General features: G+C 43.6%; 2 protein-coding genes across 3 annotated transcripts in view; both read right to left on the bottom strand.

Annotated features, from left to right (window-relative positions):
• Positions 1 to 10,246, bottom strand: part of SEPTIN5 (septin 5) — a 38,871-nt gene extending 28,625 nt beyond the window's left edge. Inside the window, exon 1 of the mRNA XM_058036765.1 lies at positions 10,223 to 10,246. The gene's annotated coding sequence lies outside the window, so the exon portion shown is untranslated. The remainder of the gene's footprint in view (positions 1 to 10,222) is intronic.
• A 3,182-nt stretch (positions 10,247 to 13,428) lies between these two features.
• The window catches only part of LOC131090998 (septin-2), a 33,779-nt gene continuing 22,671 nt past the window's right edge, over positions 13,429 to 24,536 (bottom strand). The window contains exons 12-13 of one of the 2 annotated variants that reach the window (XM_058036766.1): positions 20,806 to 20,899; positions 13,429 to 14,212 (exon numbers count right to left, since the gene is read on the bottom strand). In XM_058036766.1, coding sequence (XP_057892749.1) covers positions 20,831 to 20,899 — 69 coding nt within the window. In that variant the 3' untranslated portion in view covers positions 13,429 to 14,212; positions 20,806 to 20,830. Of the gene's footprint in view, positions 14,216 to 20,805; positions 20,900 to 24,536 lie in introns of both variants that reach the window. The other variant, XM_058036767.1, reaches the window with a different exon arrangement.

Below are 24,536 nucleotides of genomic sequence, written 5' to 3' on the forward strand. Positions count from 1 at the left end.
AGCAGCAAGGCAGGGTGGGGAATGCTCTGCTCAGTCCATGGGTTAGCAGAGAGCCAGCACCCCCTGCAATGTCAGCTCAAGTGACAGCCACAACAGGCCAAGAGTAATTTGTCACTCGCAGCCCTTTGACGAGAACTGGGTGCAAAATCAAATTAGACACCCACGAATGGCTCTTAGGACGTGCAGCACAGCGTGAAGTCAAACCTTTATGGGTTTCAGGAATCCAAGGATAACTATCTTCAAGCAAAGCTAGAACCACCATCACATGCAAAGTGAGGAGGGGTTCTCCTGGGCTTCTAGCCTGGGCTCTGACTTGCCAGGCCAAACAATGATCTCTCGGGATGCATTTTCTGGGATTTATTTTCTCAGATTTATTCTCTGTGTGGGTTCTCATCCCACTGCCCCTTGCAGGCTTTCCAGGCTCATTTATAAACCATTGCCTTGAAAATACAAAGCAAGACCTGCTTCCTTTTCTGAAGAAAACACATGCTGGCCTATTACTGCAGGATGCCAGCCAAGAGGTGGGTGGATACCCTAATTATTTTATTTTTTGAAAAATAATGAAGAAAAATAGTTATTTCTCATGAAGGAAAATCCCTAATCAGCTAAGGGACAAACTCTAGGTACCCAGCACACATGGATTCACTGGAGCCACAAGGAAGCTCAGCCCTCGAGCACACACAGGGTATCTGAGGAAAGGAGAGCAGTGGTCTCATCCAGACATTTCCTGGATGTCCACTGCCATTAATGTCATGATAAATGGGACCTGAGTCCTCCACAATGCCCAATATGTGCTGTGAGCTCTAACTTGCAGCACCAAACACACCCAAGTGCAAGATGCAGCACAGGAACAGCTGATGGGAAGGAGCATCCACACACTTTGCAGGGAAACAGAAGATGGCTCACTAAGCTTTCAAACTAACAAGCCCCATGACATCCCTCATTAGCAACCCCATGCACACACTGCACTGCTGCCACATGAGGGGCAGCTCCAATTACACCATCACTTGTTTACTAAGAGAACAATTCTGCTATTGCCTGACACCTGCCCATGACAGTGCCACCAGGGAGGAGCAGGGAGATGTTCAGAGGACACTGGGCATTCAAAGGAGGCAGCAAAACGCCTGGCACTGGCTGGAACGTGTGAGCAGCTGCTGAGGAGCAGCCCCAGCACCTCAAACAGAAAGGCTTTCACTGACATTAATGAGAGATGGTGCAAATAATGCCATCATGCAAGTGCATTTGGCGACTGGCAGCTGAACAGAGCCAGCACTGAGGAACAGGAACACTGGGCTCCATCCAGTTGCTTCTGGTTTACTCAAATTGCTCTGAGATCCAGTGCTGTGAACCTGGTGTGAGCCAAGCAGGGTGGGGCAGGGCAGATGAGGCTTATCCAGGTGACAGGAGGACACACTCCTGCTGCACAGTGATGGTGATCAGGGTCCCAAGCAGGTCCATGTGGCACTGATGTGGGGTATGCAGCAAACAGGCCTCTAACTCACTGACCTCCCTGGGCCTGCCCTGAGCCTCTGAAGTGTCAGCCCCAGGGCTGTTGGCAAACCAGGGCTGATCCAGAGGGTCCCAGCTGCTCAGTGACCCTGGAGTGCTCCCCAAGCATGTGCCTGGATTAACTGCTCAGTAAAAGTACAGACTTCTGCTAAATTACTGTCCTCCCCAATACCCACTTCCCTCATAAATACATGTGCTGCCAAGGCCTCCTTTCAAGGGGAGGGGAGCTCTTTAAAACAGCTGAACAGCCCAGGTATAAACCTTGGGATGGGACACAAGCAGTTTCTCTTCTGCTTGCTACAGCTCCAGTGCATTGCTCCAGCTGCATCACAGAAACCATCTCTGAGAGTCAGGACTGCAAGGACAATGGCCAGGAGACAAGAGATCAGCCCTGACAGCATCTCTCACTGTCCCAATGACACATTCCTGCTCATCTTGGCCCTGTGCAATCATGGCAAGGCTTTGCTGCAGACCAGCTGCATCTCTTGAATGAACTCCTGCTGCCTTGATTCAGCCCACTGCCTACAAAACAGGGCAAATATCAGCTTCTGATGCTTGTTCCATTACTGTCTGACCCCAGCTGGCACCAAACTCCCTAAGCAGCAGGAACCCCTGAGAATCTATAGAATCTTAAAGGCCATAAATCTCCCTGACATTTTTTACAGCAGGCCTTGAGCAGAGGGAAATTACTGTTGGTTCAGATGGGCATTTCCAGGACTTCATATCACTGGCAGAGACTCAGGAGAACTTCAAACCAAAGAGAAAGCACAGCCAAGGGGATTGTACACAGGGCAGGTAGATGCCTTTGTGACTCAATTTCACCTGAATATATAATTAATGTAGTATGTAATTTATTTGAAAATAAAAGTGGATGTAAGACTGCAGGATCTAAAGAGACTACTTGTGTGTACATATCACAGCGAGAATGAGCTCAGTGCATCAGGAAGGATTAAAATAGTTCCCACGCTGAGGAAACAGTGAGGAGACATTACAAAAAGCTGAAAGCAAAGTGACTTGCCTGGGAAGTAACCTTAAAAATAATTGCAATACAAACTATAGCAAGTAAAAGGCCTGGCTTGTGCTCTCATGTGTGTTCACACAGCTTCATGCACCAGAGGTCTGCAAGAAAAAATGAAACGTAATCACTGGAGCCACATCTGCACTGCCACAGGCTTTGCCTACAGAAAGCAGAGGGAAGATGTTAAACCCTTGGAGCCTCTTTTCCCACAAGCTGAGTGGATCTCTTTCCCCTCCCTGCTTCTGCACTGACAACGTCCAGAGGTCAGTGGGACGGGCTCTCTCCTCATGGCCTCTCTCCAGGAGCTAGCACTCATGATCCCGGGGTTTATTTGCTCAGCCTGCACTCTCAGCTCCAGTTTCCCTGCCAGGAGTCATTCTGAGAGAATGGCACCAAGTGCCTCGGGTGGGGTCAGGCAGAGATGGGCCATCCCAGCCCCATACACACCCGGACACGTTGGATAACGAGCTGAAGACAAACAGGCACTCCCCAAGATCCCCGGAAGAGCAAAGGGCTGAGCCTCACAAAGTCCAGGTCTCCTCTCCTTGGCACCGAGGGCTCTCACAGCACAGGCAGGGCCAGGCAGGCGCTGCCCCTCCCTCCCCAGCAGGAGTCAGGGCAGGGTGAGCACGGCTGTTCTGCCATCAGCCCAGAAACAGCCCGGACTGAAGAGCTGAGTGAACAACTCGAGTTAACTCTGGTAAGGGCTTCCCACCTCTGACTGACTTAAAACCACACTGGCTCACACCCCACAGAGCCCCAGGCTTGCATGAACCACAGCCCAAGATTCCCCAGTGTTACATTTCCAAGCATTAACTCTGAGCCTCCCTCAGCCCTGGCTGCCATGGCACAGCACCAGGCTGGGGCAGGCCAAGGGCTCCACAGCTGTATCCAGAGAGGTCTCTGCCACCCTGAGCATCCCTGCACTGTCCTGCCCAGCACAGCTACACCCCTCTTCCAGAACTCAACTTCTCTTATTTCTTCTGATTTCAGGACTGGACAGTTGTACTTAAGCCAGAAACTAAACAATTCTCCTCCCCCTCTTGGCGTTACACCCTTGCAGATGCTTGTGCAGGGTTTCACTTCCTCTTCAGCTCTTGGCCAACACTTAGCCAAGCTTTGCTCATTAGCAAAACAGTCCCTGCATCTTCTCAGCACACTGCCTTCCAGCCACCCCCAGCACTTGGCTGCTGTGTTGCTGCTGGGTACCAGCCTTGCAGCAGGGAGTGAGGACTGAGGGAAGGGAGAGCAGTCTAGAGCTGAATGTTAGCAGGTCATAACAGATTTCAATTAATGCACTGGAAATACAAAAGAGAAGGAATGAAGAATATCACCCTATTCAGTCCTAAAACAAAGACAGCTCTTACTTAAGTCAGAAGCAGCAGATCTGTTCCCCTTCCTGCAGCCCAGCCCCTGTGGTCAGCACTGTACATCCCAGTCTTCCCTCTCAGCGTGCAGTGCTGCCTTCCCCTGTTCATGCTGAAGAGTGTTTCTGGAAAGCCAAGTCATGGATGAACAGCAGCACACATACATACTGATGAGGAGCATATGTTCTGGCATCTGATCCCACCACCACACACAAATCCAGCTCCTGAACACTTTTGTGGGAACAAGATGACTGCAAACCTCTTCACAGCTCCAGGGACAAATCTCTGGGAGAAAGGAATGTGTAACAGCAGACAAGCATTTTTTCCTGTGCTTCAAGGCTAACCACACTGTAGACATGCACACACACACACAAAATCCAGCCCTTATGGGAATTATTCCAGTATGGTATGAAACTTCTTGCATACACTTCACAAACTTATGAAGTCACACAAGTATTAGAGGTGCCCCACATTTCTCTTATGAGTAGAGCATTTCACTGTGTGGTTTCACTGTAACAGGGAAGCCTGTGCCTTGGGCAAGAAGGGGACAAACACTTAGTGTTGGTCAGGAAAGAAAACTCTACAGGTAAGCAAAGAATGTACCCTCCAGTTCATGCTCTGTTATCCAAGAAAAAAGGCAACACAGAGGCCACTTGAACTGGAAGAGGAACAAGAATAGGAGGGGAATTCTCTCAGCTTAGCCAAGAGGTATCTCAGCAAGAGGTACCTGAAGTACTAAGGATGGAGCTGAGCTCCCCAGGCTTGGTTCCAGCACACATGAGCAGTAACTGCAGCATGGTTACAGGAGCCACCACTGTGGGGTGTCCCAAAACAGCTGGAGAAACCCCTTGGACTGAACATTTAAAACTAATTTGGCAAAGCTCTTGAGATACACAGCAGGCACCCAGCCTGGCCTGGCACAGCAACCAACCAGCTGGCTGAGATGGAATCTCCTCTGCATTTCCAAGATGTCCATTTCTCTGGGTATTTAATGAACAGCACCTTAGACTGAAACTGGGCAATATGGGTTCTAGAAGACACTGAACTCCACCAGTTGTTTCCCTCTCTTGACTTGCGATTCCTCAACTTTTCCAGGTCACAACACAAGCCCCTTACATTCACTGCTAGAACCATCAAATGAAGAACAGCATGACTATTAAGCCAGTAACATTTTTTGAGAGCATAACTGGTTGTAAGAGATTCCTTGACTTTGGAGACTAAAAGCATCCAGGGACTGTGCTTCTCCTTTGTTCAAATGGCAGCAACATTTCCCCCTCTGCAATTGCAAGCTTTTGAAAGCCTCAGCAGTCTGGAACCCAGCAGCTGAACAAGTGTCACCAGCATCTCTTGGGGTTAAATGGAGGTTGTTCCTACTCCCTCAATATCAGCAAGGACCAAGCCCTAACTCTGTTGAACTTACACATTTGGTTAATGTGCCTGGAGCACTGGAACAGCCCTGCACAACTTTCACAAGTGCAGCAGAATTTTGGAGTTGAGCACAAGTAACTGAGCGGGGAAATTGAAGTGACAAAAATCCTGTGCAGGAAGCATTTACTTCTCCTTTCCATAAACTGCAGATTGGTACTTGCTGATCCTCTCCCCAGCCCTGCACTCACAACTGTTTCATCCATTTGGAGCATAAATAATTGAAGAGAGACAGCAGCAGGAGACAGAATCTGTGCCCAGCTCTCCAGCGGTTCTGTTTCACCACAAAGTCCATGCACTCACCTCTTTTTACAGCCCTTTTCCAAGTAGCCAAGCCAGACAAAGAATGGGAAAAAAAAAGTCCAAGTGCCCAGGATGAACTTCCCTTCCCAGCCCAGCCCAGCCCATCTGTGACACAGGGCCTCCTGCAGCCAGGCTGTTTGGACAGATGCACAGCAGAAGGACAGACAGGGCTGAACCTCCTGACCTGCTGCAGTCCCACCCGCTCCCAGCACTGTTCTAAGCCCTGAGACTCTGCCCAGCTCTGAGGGCAAGGCACCAATACTGTCTTTTGAAATGGGCCAAAATAAATGAATGAAACACACAAGGCTTTTCACAGAGAAGTAAAAGCTTCCACTCCTATGTTGCGTCTGGCCAAGATACACTGGGACATCAGAAAAACAAGCAGGGATGTGCTGCTTTAAGAGTGTTTCTAGTATTTACCTCCAGATTCTGTGACTAATTTGCTACTCCCTTTCTGGCAGGCGCATCTTGGTAGCCAGGATGCATGACCAGGGTTGGAAAACACAGAGGTTGGAAGAGACATTAATGTGGGGAGTCAAAGAGAAACAGCCTCACCCAGGCAAGCTATGACACAGTGAGAGACTATCCAGCTGTGGTGAAATATCCTATTAGACAGCTGCAAACATAATTTTGCTTTCTCCGAGGGGAAAAAAAAAAGCCACCTCACCACAACCACCCTGAATTGACACAGAGCAGGAACACAGATCCATACTGCTGCTCCCAATGACTCAAAGAATCACAATTATAAAATAATTGGTTTAATTCTGAGAAAATTAAAGAGTCAGTGGTAGTCTGTTCTCCTTCCAGATTCCATATTTTCTGCACAAGCAACAACGCTCCTCTAGCCACAAGATACAAGAACTGTTATTGTAAGAAAAACATTTGGGTGAAAGATGGAAATGCTACAAAGGAACAGTGCAGGTACAAGTCCTCCAAGCTACTCCAGCAGAGACTTTGGGGAGATTCTGTAAAGACTTAGCTCTTATGTTTTTTGTTGTTTATGTAGCTTATGGTTTTTGTTTGTTGTTTATGTAGCTTATGTTTTTGTAGCTTATGGTTTTTGTTGTACAGTTCCTGTACAAGAGAACCTACCACTCTGATGATACTTCTCATCACATGTTTCACCAAACTCAGTTAATCAATTCTCCCCCATAGATATCTACATAGAAACTGAGGTCACATTAGGTCATATTCAACCAGCTCAAGGCAAGCATAAGGAATCACCACTTTTCCCTCCTCTTAATCTGTTCTTGGTCACCAGCAGCTGCCTGCACTGAGTTGTCCTGAGTTGATGGGCAGTATCTACAACTACCCCGAGTGTCTCAGCTCTACACAGAGTTCAGTCCTTCAGGAGAAACACTTACCTGTAGCCCATCTGGGCCTATTTCTCCATAAGCTCAGTAGAGGAAAGGAGAAGGCAGTTCAGTATAAATTAGCAGGGAACTGGGGGATTTCCACCAGCCAGTCTTGTCTGGTAGGCAAGGCTGGGGTTGAAAGTTGACCTTAAAAATGATGCTCTGTGTTGGCACAGTTGCTATTTTAGATAGAAGACATCTCTGCTGTTGCAATATCTGCTGTTACAGGAATGATAGAAATCTCTGCTCCATTTTTATAAGAAAAAACCAAAGGAGTCTGAATGTAAATTTTTAACATATAAACCCCAGATTCTCAAAAACTGAAACATAAGAGCAATGAATTCAGTTTTCAATGACTCAAACTGAAACCACTCCTCCAATCAAAGTACTTTTTGCACAGCATCTTCTCCATACACAGACCCCCATATATATGTTACTGACAAGCAGACCACTTAAAAATAAGTTCAAGTAAAAAAAAAAAAAAAAGATTAAACTGAATGCAAAAGGCACAGCCCTGTAATTTCAAACCCACTGAAAGAACTGGATCCACCAGATAGTCTCTGCTCCCACACCCAAACAACTTTGCAAGTTGATGGGGTGGGGAGAGATCAACTTGGGAAGGAGAGGTTCCCATCCTCCTGATTTAAAAAGAAACAATGACTTCAAAGAACATGAGAGACATGAACCTGAATGGGCAGGAGCCAGCTTCAGAGACACAGCAAGGTAACACCCCAAACACACACACAGAGCCATCAACACGAGCTAGGGGGCATGTTCTGCACGAGTGTGCCAGGAGACTCCAGTTTAACCAGGTACTCCCAAGGTTTCACCTTTACTCCTCCCACAGCAACACCTCTGGCTTTGGCAGAGCACCCATCTGCTGTACTTGCCCTGTCAAACTCTTGACAAATTGCTGGGTTTCCCTACATGGGGCCTACTCCTCTGCACATGTGACATTAGTCATTTCTTCATTTCCTACCCATCTTCACCATGAGAAATTCTCTTCGTGATCCAGTGGTAAATAAATTACTAGGAAAGAAACCATCCCTCTCCAAGAGGTGCTGAACTGAGGTATAATAAAACTGAGGAGCTTGGTGTCACCAGGCAACCTGCCATAGATCTCCACACCAGCCCAAGCTCTTAAACCACAAGCCTTCCCCTGGGAAGGCTGGATGCTCTGCACACAGAGACCAGGATGCAACCTCCACCGACTTCAGTAATTAAGAGGTCATTCCTTGGAAATCAGAGAGCTGGAGAATCTCCCGTTATTTTTTCCTGATGAATGGCAGTAATTAGGAGCCCAGAGTACCCTGCAAATCAGAGTACCCTGAACGCAGACAATGCATCAGCCCTGACCATGCTGTGAGGGAGGATGAACACACGTTCTCTGACAGCACATTGTTCCATTCCATGGACTTTGTAAGTCATGAATATTATTAAGACTTTACCAAAGGCAACCCTACTTATATACAATCTATTGTACTGCCCTCTAAGAAGCTCCCTTTATTTCCCAAATATTCATTAAAAACCAGCTTTTATAATAATTTTTTTAAAAATCAATTCAGACAAGAACTACAGCCTTAGTAAATCCTTTCAATTGTTATCTGCTGTCAGATGCAAAAAGATTGAGAGCAGGCAGAAGAATCCTGCTCTTAAAAATGCTAAATAAAAATCATTTGTACTTTTGTGTATTCAGTCTAATTTTAACAGATTGCTTTGTGTTCACAGCTTGGTTTCCCCTTTCCATCCACAAGTAACAGGCCTGGCCCAAACCCATAATGAACTGTGCTCTGTCATGCAGGAGCCACTCTACACTCAGCATAAGACACGCGGTTACACACACACACACACACACACTCCTCCACACTGCAGGAAAGCTCTCCTCTGCCCAGCTGGAACTGCACTGGCCTGCACACACGGGCTCTTTGGGGTACAGACTCCAGCCCACTTCTGCCTATGCAGTGTGACAAGAGCCTTCAGGAGTTATGATAATATCTACAACAGACTCCTCTGATCTCTACCTTGCTTCTTGCCCTAGGGAATGCACAGAAAGGAACCTTGTACAGAACCCGCTTCCCTCTTCATTTAAAAACATGAACTGTAGAACAGCAGGGTTTGGGGGGGATGTCACAAAGCTTCTCCCCACTTCACAGCTTACACTAGATATTCCACGGTGTCAGAACACATTCTGGATTGCTTTCATCCAGAAATATAACAAGAATTAATTGCAATATTCACAAATAACTACAAAATACTAGCAAAATTTAAACTACCTTGGGAAAAATGCTTCTGGTAATCCCATTATCCTATTACTTGTAGATTTACTTTGTTCTTCTCATCACTGCAGTTAGCAGCTCACAAAATGCACAGTGCCAAGTCTGCATTATATAGGGAAACACCATTTCTTGCCATGGCCAGGTAAATATCCAAGCTGCTACAAAGCTAGTTTGCTTTTTTTGTGGCCCAAAAAGGTTGTGCAGTACTAGGGTCTTAGCAGGCAAGGTGTTTGCTTCATACAGAATTGGAGCCTCAGAGAAAGACTGGACCCAAAGGCAACTGTAAACCAGGCTGGGAGTGGGTGAGACTCTTCCCATGCACTGCTCTGCTGTGTTAACCATCATCTCCATCCCCACCCTTGTGAGACAGAAAGGCTCTTTCCTTTACAGCAGACTTCCCTATACCGTGATGATGGGTACTGAGGAACACACAGGACCCTGATAACCCCTCACCTAAGCATTCAAGCTCTGCAGAGGAAGATTCCTCTTCTTTTCAAACATCCTAAATCTTTCCAAATGCCAAATAGACAACAAAAAAACCTGTCGATGTCATCTGATTGCATCACCCCTCCTCTCTCTCCAGGACTCAAAGGCATGTCTCCAAATAGCTATTAGCTTTGCAAAGCAAAACAGATGTTTCCTAACACCCAAATCCTGGCCGCCTGCGAGGTGCCGATCGGCTGCAGCACCAAGGAGCGGCAGGAGCGGGGCTGTGTCTGCGCATCTGTGCTGCGGAGGGGAGAGGGATGCGAGACGTGCTCCCAATACCCAAACGCCTCTGCCAGCCCCGCGCCGCCTTTTTCCATCCGAACCCGCTCGACACACCCAAAGGCAGCGACAAAAAAGAAAGCCAAGCCAAAACCCGGGGGGATGCGGCAGGCAAAGCGCCTATTTCCCGGATGAATGCGGCCAAGCGGCCGCCGTGCCCAGGTAGCAGCCGCATCCCCGCGGAGAGCCGAGCTCACCTACCTGCTTCTCCTCTGCGGGGCGGCGCGGCCAGGGCGGGATGCCCGCGGGGGGAACCGGCAGCGGGGAGAGAAAAGGAGACACAGTGAGGCGAGGGGGACGCGCCGGGCCGCGGGGCGGAGCGGCCGCGCGTCCCCGCCGCCTCACCTGGGTTCACCAGCTTGCTCTTGTACCGCATGGCCGTGCTCATGGTGCCTGCCCGGAGCGACAGCCGTGCCCGTGTGTGCGAGCCTGGCTGGGGGACTGAGCGAGTGCGAGCGCCGGGGCCGCCCCGCGCCGCCGCTGAGGGGCCGGGGCCGCCCGGGGCCGCCAATCCCGGGAGCCGAGCCCGCCCCGGGCCCGCCCCCGCCGGTGACAGCCGGGCTGGGGGCTGCCGGAGCCGGGCAGGGCAGGGGACCCGCCGGTGACAGCCGGGCCGGGGGCTGCCGGAGCCGGGCAGGGCAGGGGACCCGCCGGTGACAGCCGGGCCGGGGGCTGCCGGAACCGGGCAGGGCAGGGGACCCGCCCGCCGCAGCACCGGAGCGATGCCCCCCTCCAGCCCCACCCCGAGCCAGCGGCTGGCGAACACAGCCCCGGGCCCGGCTGATGGGCAGGAATAACCCCGGCAGCCACCCTACACACCCCTGAAGGTTTAAACACTATAAAAGGCAGCACTTCCTGCTCTCGAACAGAAACACAGCACCGAGAAGGACGAATACAGTATTAAAAAAAAAACAAAACCCAAACACAAATGGAGTAAATAGGAAATGTGTTTCCAGATTTAGCATCTCAAAATACAGTGGGAAGTCCTGAATCATACTGCAACCATGCTGTGTGAAGTAGGAATGTGTGCTCTGTTTCCATTAAAATTTTTAAAGAGGTTATATGAAAAGTTATTTTAGGTAAAAGCTGTCAGCATAACTCTTTAAGACAAGGCAAGAGAGAACTTAAATGAAAAGCAGCAGTTGCACATGACATGAGAACAAGTCATAGAAAACTCAACAGCAGAGAAGAAAGGAGAATGGGATGTGAAGACTAAGGACACCCAGATCCTTCCCCTGACTTCCATGGCTGCAGGGAGGGGTCATGTCTTCACCATTTCAAGGACAGGCAAATGATCAGACCTGAAACTCTTCAGAATACAGGACAGGATAAGCTTGGCAGAGTGATGGCTGCATAACTGAAGGGCACTGCCCTGCCTGGGAACAAATGTGACACTGATGCCACAATACCAACTGTTCAAATCCTTGTAGTCATCACAGCATTTATCTTGGCATTTCTTCCACCTTCTCATTCAAAACATCCCTCATAACAAAACAAGGAGACACTTCCAAGGCCTGGCAATCTGAGGCGCATACATTTTAAACCCACATTAGCTCACCCTGAGCTCACTTTTAGCCATTGATTCAAAGCATCAGAAAAAAAAGAATCAGGTAATTGTCAGCAAATTTCCTTGTTTTTATATGCTAGAAAGCCTGACACCATCAGAGACTCTGCACCACAATTAAAGGCACCAACAAGCCAATCAGCCTTTCTTGAGTTGTTTTATAGTCTGCCACAGTGTTTTAAAACTAATGAAGACTGAAAGAACTGCAGTGAAATGCTCTTTGATCCTGCTGAACAGTCATTTAAAAATTTACATGTGGGCACTTTGTCCCAGTGCTGGAAAATGTCGGTCTGGAGAAGGCCAGGATGAAATTCAGAGCAAGGGACTTGTCCTGCAAGGTCCTGGGACTGCCAACACCTATGGGAGCTGAAATGCAAAGTCAGAAAGCTCCAGCCAGTGTCCTCTGTCCAGAGAGCTCCACAGTACAAAGACTTGGCTTAACAACTGTATATTCCCCCAGTAAGCTGTTAAGTATTTTAACAAAACCAAGTTCAAATGTAACTGAAAACTAACATCAGTCAAGATCAAAGAAGTGGTAGAAAGCATAAAAAAATAAAACTACATTGAAAGGAAAATACTCACATATGGAATCAGCAGCTCTACAAGCCCTTCTTGGACAATTATTAAAATAGATCTCAAACTTTGAGCCAAAATGCTCCATCTGGAATGCACAAACCCAAAGAAAGTACAGACTATCAATCAGCACTCAGTATCACCAAGTAAAAACCTTTTCACTGAGGCTTCCTACACAAGACCTGTGACGGTGACTTTAGGTGCCTTGCTTTAAAGAGAGAAAAAACTCCTCTGTTTTTAATAAAATTAAAGACTAGATGCTCTTGAGAGTCTACTTCCCCATTGTCCTAGGTGGCTTTGAAAGGCAAAGCTTTCATGCCACCTTTGCTCAGAGAGCTAATCTAGCTTGTACCTAAGGTCTCCAACTGAAGTCTGGGTTTCTCAGGAGGGGTGTGGCTGTCCTGACTCTCACAAGCACAAACAGACAGCACATAATTAAGAGGGTTGCAAAATATGATGCAAAATCCTGGAAGAAAAACAAGAAATGTGCAAATAACAGCAAACAAATTATGAGAAAAAGTTTGCCATTAAATCTCTCACCTTGGCCCTCTGGACAGACAGGGTTAAATTCAAATCTTCATAAAAATGGCAGAAAATTTGTGTGAATGCAAATCTGTCAGTACATTTCTTCTTTCAACTTCGTTACAGCAGCCACTGAAGTAACAAGGTAATGTCCATTTTATGCAGTTCAACTCCAAGCAAGCCAAATATGCATCCCAGTAATGCCAATCATTTGTGAATGCTATCCTGATTAAATTGCTAGACAGCAAAATTAGGGGTAATCATTACATGAAAGACACCCCAATTTAGTACAGAAGACAAAGTGTCTCAATGCCATATTTGGAAAGTAGTTTACACTTGTGCATATATAAAACACACAAGACTACAAAAGCATGCAGAATAGAGCTATAACTCAGCAATGACATAAAAGAAATAACAACATTCATGAACTTATAAAGCAAGGTGTGTGATCAGATTTTCCAAGATATTCATCCACCCAAAGACATCAGTAGGTGCTTAATGGACTTTGGAAAAAAATAGATGTGAAGCTTTGCTACCTAACTTATAGGTAAAACACTTTTAAAGTTGTTTTGAAATGAAATCAATGCAGTTTGCAGGTATACAAACTTTAGAAAACACCTTCATATCCCAGGGTAAACATCACAACACCTTTGAATATGCACTGTGCACAATACCATTACAGCATTTCATACATTAGCTTGAAAAGGCAAAATAAAACAAGAAAAACCACCCCAAAAAGAAAATCAACGTTTTCCACATTCATACAATTTATTACAAAACTTCAAAGTAGTGCTATGGTATATATAAAAAAATCAGGACATGCCATTGCTCAGCTGACAGATAGAAATGCCTGTGACAAATTTTTGCCATCAATTCTTGAGACCTGAAGCCAAACCTCAGAGGCATCCACACAAGGTGTTGGTGTGTGGAGTGTTTAGGTGTGTTAAGGCACGGCGTTTAGAAAAGTCAGCTTTTTCCAACCACTGGTGACTCATCAGCGTTTCTGACATTTTCTCATACATCACACAAATGCAAATCACCAGAGATGAAGCTTCAAAAGCAACGAAAGCACAGAGGAAGTTCTGAAAAACCGATACGATACATAATAACCTAAAATGGCAGGTGAAAGTTATAATACTGTGCAAACACAGGTACAGTTACTGTAAACAGGCCACAAAGTCTTAGTATTAACCACAAAACTGTTCAGAACAACCTAGCAGATAAATGATTAATTCTTTAAACCCACCACAATGACTAGTCCAAACAGTGTACTCTTGGCAGTTTCTGAATAAAAAGGTACAGGAAGGATAATAAAACCACATTGGTAAGTATGAAGACAGTGTTATGAAAGGAATCAAAAAAGATACACTATAAGTTGAATAACAATGATTATATAAAACAAGCAGGTTTACAACACGATCTTCAGACTTTGTGTTTTAATGCAGGTCTTGGTCTGTGGCATCCAGCTTTAGCATTTGAGCGTTACCACGGGCAAAGAAAAGAGAGCACCCATCCACTTAGAGAACCGTATGCTGCTGGGAACAAAAGTGGAAAACAGAGCATTAGAAAGGACAAACTCTCAGCACTGTCAGAGCACTGGGGGCTGTCAGACCCCTCTGAGCAAAGCAGCATAATCCAGGGAATGGGGAGTTGCAGTTCCTGCAGCACAGGCACCTACATTGCAACCAGATCAGCTGAGCAGTTTGGTCCCAAATATTTATCACAAATGTCCAATAAGAGCTTCTAAATGAGAACTTATTTTTAGCTACATAACTTCTTAGGCACCCACACCCCCCCTCAGCCTGCAAGAACACAAGGAGAGCGTCACAGCTCCTCTCAACAGTCCTGCACACAGCACATCAACCTTGGCCTGCTCTCTGAAGCATTATTGCTGCTGAGGGAAACAAACCACTCAGCTAAACAGGGCAGGCAGCAAGCTCAACATCATGCACCAACACTGCTGAAGTAAAGCAGGAAAGCTGATATTTCTTTCAAGCATTCATATAGCAGTGTCCCCGAGGCCCAAAAAAAAAAAAGGGATACTGGTCTGTAATTTCAAAAATAACTATCAGTTTTGGATAGTTCTCCAGTTACTTGCCAATCAAAAAGGCTGCTACAAAGAAAGGTGAATCCCAGCCTTCTCTGAAAGTTGGATCCTGCTTAAAAAGTTGTGTCAGATTTGGAACTCAGGGGATACACCTCAAATTCTCCAGTCCCAAAAATATACTCTTTCCTGACAGAAGAAGTTAGATTAAACTAAGTGCTCATCTGGATGGAGAAAACAGAAATATCCTATTGTGTTTCTTTGCCAATTTACTTGTGAAATACACTGTAACACCCATCCAGATGACAGTGGGGATACAGAGCCATGTGCTTTGCTCTTTGCCCTTCCCACTGTGGGAGTTCTGTTCAATACACAATTCCTTCTCATTTTAAGGAGCCCATCACTTCTAATAACAACTAAACAAGCAAGGTAGCAATAAAGCTTTAAAGCCAGACTCCATAAATTGCTGAGCAAATTCAATACTCAAATTCAAACTCAACCTGTTGTGCTACACTGCTACTTGAGTTTGAAAGAGAAACTTGGTTTCTGCCACTGCCTGCCCAACTCTAATCTGTTACAGAACATACCTCAAGAAGAAACTGTAACTCATGTTTCAGACTCACAAAAAGACTGGAATTTCCAATAAACACAGAGCTTTGGGTTCTAAGCACAGCTGTGCATTGATGTTAGCAGCATTAGCTACACAATACCTACATTTTACAAGCTCCTAGAACACACTTGGGCAAAGTATGCTTGTAATTTTAACATGGATTCATTTCACTGCTCTTTCTTCCTCATCTCCTTGTAAGGCAATATTTTATGATACAATTAGGTTGATACTATTCTTGACAAGCTTGACCTCCAGCTTTACTAGACCAACCTTACAGCCTCCCATGCTCATTTCACCAACATCCAGAGTTAACAAATAACAAATGCCTCCATCTGCAACGTGAGTTCACACCACCATTGAACAAAGAGAATATTTCTCCAGTGGGCCATTAAAACAAAACTCTCTCAGTAAGCAGCATAACTAGCATGTACTACATACACAGGCACCCTGATCCAGTGGTCACACAGCTCAGAGTCCTGTGTTTATGAAAATTTTGAACACCTTTTAAAGGAAATGGGTTTGTCCCCTCAGCTCTTCCAAGACCACCACTACAACACAGGGTGACTTGGCACCTCTGTGCTCACTTCTGAACTCCAAATGAGAGAAATTTGCTTGATAAGCAGCTATATTTTCTCACTCACTTCAATTGTTTTTCTTCAAATATCACCCATTTTATGATAACTACTGCCCTTTGAGTGTCCCATCATCAGCAAGAACTTTGAGAAATGGCATCTTTCCAAAAGGCAGAGGAGGACTGGATGACACCAGTGCTCTGCTGTAGGTTTTGACTCATTTTGTCACCACACCCCAAACATTTTGGTTTTCTGGTGTTTCAGTCACCCTCTGTTGACTTCACTGCTTCAAGTTTGTTCCCTTTCCTTTGCTACTCTGTAGCAAGACCTCAGACTTCCCCACAGGAAACATCATCAGCCAAGTTAACAGTAAATTACAAAATTGGCCTTTAAACTGATTACCAGTGCTCATCAGTGTAATATGTCAGTAGGGGTGATAACCACAGAGTCACATCTAAGTATCCAAGCTTCAAAACTATCAGAAATGTTCCTCTGTTTCTTTAGGGAAAAGTGGCACTGACACATTTTCAGGTTCCTCATGTTACCATACAATTTCCAACAGAAGTCTATTCTCTAGAGGTGAAAAACCTTGTGCCAGCCCATCAATGCCGGGCTTGCTGACTTCTGCACAGTCAGAGGAGCTGAGGAGCTGGACACTGACAGCACTCTCCTGCTCTAGTTTCTAGCCAGAGAAACATCCACTGGCAGTGCCAGGCAGTTGTTACAAATACTACAAATTTGCCCAAGCTTCACATTCTCTGGGCTCTCAATTTCAGCTGCCAAAAAAACTACAACATCATCTCTACTTCCTCAAATGACATTTCTCATCAGATCAATTCAGCATTCAGCAGCACCATTTTAGAAGGCTGGTTGCTATGACAGTGCTTTTGTGTTCTTCTGTTAAATGATGTCAATTCATTGGGAGAAAGAAGGAGCTGTTTGGTGTCTTTAGCACTGTTCTTATCAAGAACCAGAACAGTGTTAATGTGCTCAGGAGGCTTTAAAATGCTTGTGGAAATCACAAGCTATACTAATAGAATTTTCAACATCCTACAGATATTTTAAGTGCAAGATGCTTGGGTTTCTTTTTTGTCTGAACATATTTTCCTAACTATAACTACATTTCCAGATGGCTGTATTAGCATTCCACAGCCTGGCTTCTGTTACTGATTTGTCCCAGTATGATCTTGAAACTGAGTGAAGACAGACAAATCAGATTTGTAAGAATAACAAGAGGAAAACAGATTGCAAAGAGATACACTTTGAGAAGCAGAGGAGGAAAGGGAAGAAACATCCACCAATAACCATTACACTTGGTATAATTATTCCTGCTTTTCATAATAATTGCTCATCTGAGATGGACAAGTTCAGAAACTTGTAAATATGCTATGGGAGTTACTGCAGGCATATTCCAAAAGCATTTCATATTTGAGCACCCAAATAAAACTAAATGTGTTTTAGGTTTTGCTACCTTATTTCACCTTCCATCTTTCTCTTCAATCCTTCATGTGAACTGTCAAATATAAGAACCAATGAGCTCCTACACTTTATAGCAGTGTCTTGTGTTTTGCAAGAAAAAACAAATCTGAGAAAGATCAGCAAGGGCAGAATATCAAAAGTCAGGGTAAAAAAATTGTTACTGCTTATTCTAAGAATATTCTGGTGTCTAGCTGTGCTCTTATTGAATGCTCCACCTGCAGTAGTTGCACACAGAAGTTATTAAATGTTGAAAGGAAAGAGACAAAAGTGTAGGTCAACACACAGACCTTTGTCAGGGCTACACTCAAAAGATCCTCATCACCACAATCTGTTCTCACAGGCTTTTGTCAGAAACTGCAGTTGGAAACAGGAATGACAAGTGTGCCAAAATCATCTTCCTTTCCTACCTCTAACCCAGTCTCCACTCATCTTCATTCCCTTTCAGGATTCTACTTCTCCACAGCAAGAAATCTGTCTGCCCTCTTTGGAAACTTTGAATGCATTCCCTGCATCTAAATTTTGCCTTTGTCACTCCCTTTATTCTCTTATTCCAGCCTTGAAAGTAAAGGAAACTGTTTGAAGTGAATTCTCCCTTTGCTTTTTCCATAAAACCTTTAAAGATGGCCCTACTCAAAAGGGATCAGGCAAACCAGATCTTCCAGTCATCCCATCTGTGTAGCACTTTCTGGTAACACAGACTTCCCAGTCTTTTTGGCAACAATTTGGGTTTAGCACTTTTTTAATCATTATGCAATGCTCCTCCTAGAAAACCCCAAAGCAGTCAGCAATCTCCTCCCCACTCCAAAATACACCTGAAATCAGAAGTGGGCATTTTTGATATTAACACATTTCATTACCCTATTGTTTATTCTCCAGCACTTACCTATAAAGGTCTTCATACCATACCACACCCCACTTTTCCCAAAATACCCCTTTATGTAGGGGAAAGTATTTTAAGAGACTTTTGAGGAAAACACAAAAATTAGGTATGTATCCAAAATAAAAAGAATGAAAAATTTAAATTTTTACATAAACTCTCTGTTTATAAAGTCACATATTTTTCTCAGCACAAAGTAAGGGTGCAAAAGAGCAATGGGAGGAGAGACTGTGCTTTCAGTAGGACAGGTGATCCTTTAAAGTTCCTGGAAAACTAGAACCTGAGAGATGTTCAAGATAAACTTTGATAGAACAAAAATATTAATACCAACTGCATTTAAATTTGTGGGCAGTTTGGCTCTGTTAACCACTGTGTTAATTACAAGTTTCCTGGTTTCTCTAGAAATAGTGATTTCAATAAAAACCAGCAAATAAATCTGATGGGAATGGTGGAGGTTGAACTCATCACACCTCCTAAGTTGCAAAGTCAGTTCACATGCATGAGAGAAACTCCCCCAAGGCTAAGCTCTGGATGAGGATTCCCTTCCACATGCAGCCAGGATCACACAGCAACACCCTGCTTTAGGGGGACTGCCTCTCCAGTGCTGACTGCACACTGGCCAAAAAATTACTCTAAAAAAAAAAAAAATCAATCTATCACTCTCTCTCTCAAGGGTAACAAAACCAGAAGTTCCAAAGTCTTCCCTAAAAGCAATTTGTCAAACAATGATTTCCACAGCAGCTGCAGAAATGTAGCTTAGCAAATTCCAAAGTAGCAGCAGGACCTCCATGTAGGAGGATCTCATTCAAATCCTTCTCAGAATCATCCATACTCAAGTATTTCAGCCCAATTAACTTCACCTCAAGATTTAGTTCAAATCACAACAAGATCATGGGAACACTTAAATCTGCAAAGTCTGCTTAACAGAGTGGTGAAAGCTGCACTCCAGATTAGCAGAGTGAGATATCTACAGGAGAACATTTCCCTAGGACAGACATGAGCATGCTCAGAACTCTGTTTACTTAAGTAGCCATGGCTGCAGATTCAGCCTGGGACAAACCATGCTCCAGTTCCTTTTTATAAAGGCCATTTCCAGTATTGCCAGAAGCAGTGAAACACAGGGGATCTGGGGCCATTTCTGGCTAACCATTAATGGCAATACTACATCCCATCAGCCCTCAGATCCTGATTGCACAGCAAAGGCAGCATCTAGGAGCTGAGCAAAGAACTCTGAATATATTTGTACCCCTTGCCATCCTTTGCCCTGCCAACAGCAGCTGTGGACAAGGGTAGATTTATGGTGAGTTTTTCTTATTGAGTATGAGTTTGAAGGTGCCGTGTGATTAAACATGATTTCTAAATCCTACAAGGAACTGAGTTCCTTAGCAAAAAACAGTAACAATAATTTACACTAAAAAGCTTTCCTACACTAAATAACCATTTCTACAAGTGGTAAGAATTTGGCCACATGGCAAGAAAGTCAAAGTGAAAACTTTGAACCTTCAATTCAGTCTATAGTATTTAACACTATTGAACAGGCTGCAAAATGACCAGCTCCTGGCTGGACAATGAGAGCTTTCTGTCAGACACTGCTTTCATGTACACCATGTGGTCAGCCACAGAATTATCCTCAGTGTTTAGATTTCCAGCTCTGGGAAAACATATCTTAGTATGGAAGTTGGAAGACATGATGTGAAGACTCCTCCATCGGCAACATTTGGAGCTGTGACTGTAAGAAACCTGAGACTGAATTACTAAATTCCCCTTAAGTACTTCACTCAGAGATATCAGTGCCCATACCAGTAAAACCATCAACTTAACTGAGAATCCAGGGAATAAGTTTATTTCTTAATGATTTTTTTCTTTTTTTTTTTATGTAAACAGGAAGACTGAAGGTTCAAATAAAGGCAACAAAAAAATCTCCTTATTTTAGGCTTGGAATGTTGGCAGCTGACACAAGGTCATAAGGGATAATATAATCCATTTTATTCAAGCTTTACATTCCACAAGACCAGCAATCACAACTAGAGTATTAAACTGAAGTATTAAGCAACAAGGCTTCTCATATCCTTCCATTTTTTGTTCTTGCATTTAAAAGAAAAATTCTACCAGAAGAAAGAATGAGTATGTGCTACAGGAATTTTTTTCTTCACTCACTCTGATCTCTCCTAATACATCAGACATATCAAGGGAGTCTGTATTCAGTACACCTGACCAAAATTCTGTCTGAATCTTTGAGAAAACTGTTAAAAACTCAGCAGCCTACATACCCCAAAACACTCTATCTTTTGTTTACATATCAAACTAACTTTCTGACCAGCTTGTGCTAACAGAAGCAAAGCCTGATGATCCAAAAGTAAGGCACTGAAGAGAAGGATTTACAGGTCTTACAAACAGCTGGAAGATAACACTGGCAAATATATTTTCTAGTCTACTCATGACATCACTTTTTCCTATTAAGTACAGTAAATGCAAGGACAAATTAACAATAATCATTGCCAAAATCTTATGTGAGAGGTGAAAAGAAGTCAGAAAAGCAATACCTGATACATCCAGATGTTAAGCACCTTAGTCATCACCAGGCTTCATCCTCATCTGGGCTTGCATCTGGGCAATCATCTCCTGCATGCGGCGCAGCTGGAAGAGAAACACACCCAAGTGTTCACAACAATTGCATGGGAAGAAAATCCAAGAATCCAAAAATCCAAGAAACCTTAAAACTTTTTTTCCATGATAGAACACAGATCCTATTTTTTTCTTCACAAACTGGAAATGTTCAATAATTCACATAACTGAATATTTTGGTTTTCTCCGTCTCTTATTCTAGAGTTCAGCACATGTAACTTTCACAACAGATTTATAAGAATATTTATAAGGAAAATAAAGCAATAGAATCCAGATTTTGGAAGCCAGCTATGCTTGCAGACTGTGAATCAACATTTAACCCACAATAAGGAAAACATGTCCTTTAGGTGTGCACAGAGCTACACCTGAGTGCAGCAGCTTTGTTCTGATACAGGTGCTCAAAGTGTAAGATCATAGGGAACACTTATCCTGTGACTACCAGAGAACTCTGTTAATTTTTAGCAGCAGTACCAGCCAAACATGAAAACAAGATTTAAAAACTATTTCAAAAGAGAAATAGAAAGTTGTTTATAAAATTTGGAACACCAGACTAAACATATTAAGCAGCAATATTTTTTACATCTAAACAATTATTTTTCCTGGAAAAAACTGTTTGCTTAAGGCATTTTCTTATAACACTTAAAAGTTAGCTTCCATTTCATAAAAGGCCACTTATATATAATGCTTTGCTGGTTGTTTTTTCAAAAAAAGAAAAAATATTAATCAAAACAAATGTTCCTAAGACAGAAGAAAGAACACTAATATGGATTTTCAAAGTACATATGCAAATGCCTCTAATTTGCTTTACAAATGACTGGGTACTTCCTTCCAAATGCAGGTGGGGAAGCTCCACATACAGAACTACAAGAGCCCCATTTTACAAGGTGGGAAGGAAATGGGCTACTATTTCCATGCACATTGTATAACCCATGAGTCCACCTCAAACCAGAGATCATGTAAAAATCTGAGGCTTGTATAGCAATTTCTCTTTTTTTTTCATTTATGTAGAGATGTGCTTTCATTTATTTTCAGGGGGAAAACTGACTGAAAAACCACTCTGTCTAAACAATTATACTCTGTTTTCATGCAGTCTACCACATTAACCTTTGTGATACTTGTTACTCCACCAGGTTCAATGCAAAAGAACCTGAGACAAATGCTTGAATACATGCATGTGGTGTTGAGCTGTTGTTTTGTTTTGTTTAAAAAATCCAACAAACTGAAAGAAACATCACAGAACAAGAAAAACTAACCGCAAGTGCCTATATCACTTTTTCTGGCGTGCTCTCAGATACAGATTTAGGAAAAAGTAAGAAACAGAAGATTAACTAAAGAGTAAAAAAGATTGCAGCACAGCCAGCAGTACCAGAGCTGCCTAAAACTCACTGGCTTGTGGACTTATCCTCTTGCTGCAGCAGCACGGGGCTCAGAGAGGCTAATTCACGTTCCTGTGACTGCTGCAGAGATGCCCTCTGACAAAAGGAGATTCACACAGGAACAGCATGAAATGCAGCTAAGTCTGTGAGGATTATTATAAACCCATCTACATCTTTCTGCTAAGTACTTGAAACAAAAAACTTCTGATCAAGAAGATGGCAAAACGTTGCAGGAAGGAGGAAGAAAAAGCACAAAGTTCCCAAAATCAGTGCTGGATTGATTTCATGATACAAGAAAAAAGAAACGCTTCAAAGATCAACTTGTAAATATGTAAGACACCTGGTCTTTTGAACTGCCTCCCTGCAGATTTACCATCAGAATAAAACTAGCTTTTTGTAAGCTCTCCTACTTGAGCTTTCCCAAGAACACTCCAAGCTGAGCCATGAAACATTCCCAAAATAGAAACCATTCAGTAATCACAGGGGGAGATACTGCTGCACACATATTATGGTGATTGCTCAAATGCAGAATTCTGCTAATAGCCAACGTTATATTTTAAGACTTAAATATAGCATTGAGAATTGCATTTTCTTAACTTTAACTGATAAAAAAATGCCCATAGCACAGAATAAAGCAGATGCTGCATATGACACAAATATAAGGTAGCACAGAAGCCCCAGGAAACCTACTCTGCTCTAACATTAAAAGATTTTCCTTTTCTATCCTCATGTGGTGTTTTTGAGACCTACTGGTGAAGTCTCAGTCTTTTCCACTAGGCAAGGAATGGCAAGTTTCTGAAGTTATTTTAGAATAATCCAGTAGAAAACCTTTCAGGCACAAGGCCTGTGAAAAAAACGAGGCACATTGTTGTCAAATTAAGAAAAGGGAACCAAGCTCTATTGTACTCAAGGAGCAACCATGCCAGCCTCTTCAGCAATTCCTCTTTGAGTAGAGGACAGGACACAAGAGCTGTTCCTCCATGTTACAGTACAAACAAAACCAGCTCATGTTCACCTTTCTGGACCTACTGAATAGATAGAAAAACCTCTGCTCTTAATAAAGGAGAATATAAAAGAATCACACCAAAGACTGAAATTGATGTCATGTCAACATCTTCATTCCCTTTGCTGTTGGGGACTGCAAGCATCAAGGGCAGAAAATGACTTTGATCTTGCTCAGCAGAGTCCTCTCACTTGCAAGGGCAGCATTGATATATTTGTGCTCATCCCCTAAAGAACAGATGCTAAAACATGACAGCACAGGGCCAATGCACATCATAAGTGGAAGGAAGCTAGGAAACAATGTTTGGAAATCTGTTAAAACAAATAATTCCTGTAAATTCTCAGATAACAAAAGGGAAAAGAATAAACATAACCTTGGTATAAATGCCCCTTAGTTTACTTATGTCAGGTCTACAATTTAGTTCAAACAATCATGTAACTACTGCAGCAAACCAGAAAGGAAACAAACATTTAAAATGAGAGCTAAGGTTACAGAGTTAAAAGTGAACCATACATCTGGTTAATAGAATCAACGCCCCAAACAGAAACCACAGACACAGCTCTGCTGTACCTACAGAATTGCATCTCAATACAGACACTACTCCTGTTGAAACAACATGAACAACTTCTCAACAAACATGCAGGTATCACAGGAGCAGAAATATTAAGAAATTAACAGTATTTACTTCCCACTAATATGTTTCCCCTCTACCAAGTCTGATTATTTCTGCCCATGCCTTTCTTATGTAAGGCATAAGTGAAGAAGATGCTGCAAGAACAGGGAAGATGGAAAACTGCACAGTGGATTTTCTAGTGAATGTTCCTGTAAGAGTTCTTTTGATTAAAAATACTTCCAATACCAAAGAACACAAGTAATTTTGTTAACTGAAGACAGGAAAAAATATTCCTGAAAATTTGGAAATGGGGTTACCATGAAGATAAATGTCTTCCATAGGACACGTTCACAAAGAGCAGAAATCACTCACAGCCATTGAGCTGTGCATGCACTGCTCCTTCAAAAAACAGCTAAAAACAACCAAAAAAGCAATTGCTCAAAGAAGAAGAAAAAACCCCAAGGTTTTGCACTCTAATTCCTCAGAGATTCCCATTGCAAATTGGAGTTTTCTTCTGAGGAAGTTCTCCAGGACTAAAACTGCACACTTCACAGGGCAAGGCTGAAGCATTCTGCCCCCTGCACTGGGCAGTAACATCCCACAAAATAAATTAAACTTTAGACCTGTTTTAATTTCCCACAGGTCTGCAGGTCTTCA

The sequence above is a fragment of the Melospiza georgiana genome, chromosome 18 (genome assembly GCF_028018845.1).
Source record: "Melospiza georgiana isolate bMelGeo1 chromosome 18, bMelGeo1.pri, whole genome shotgun sequence".
Taxonomy (NCBI): domain Eukaryota; kingdom Metazoa; phylum Chordata; class Aves; order Passeriformes; family Passerellidae; genus Melospiza; species Melospiza georgiana.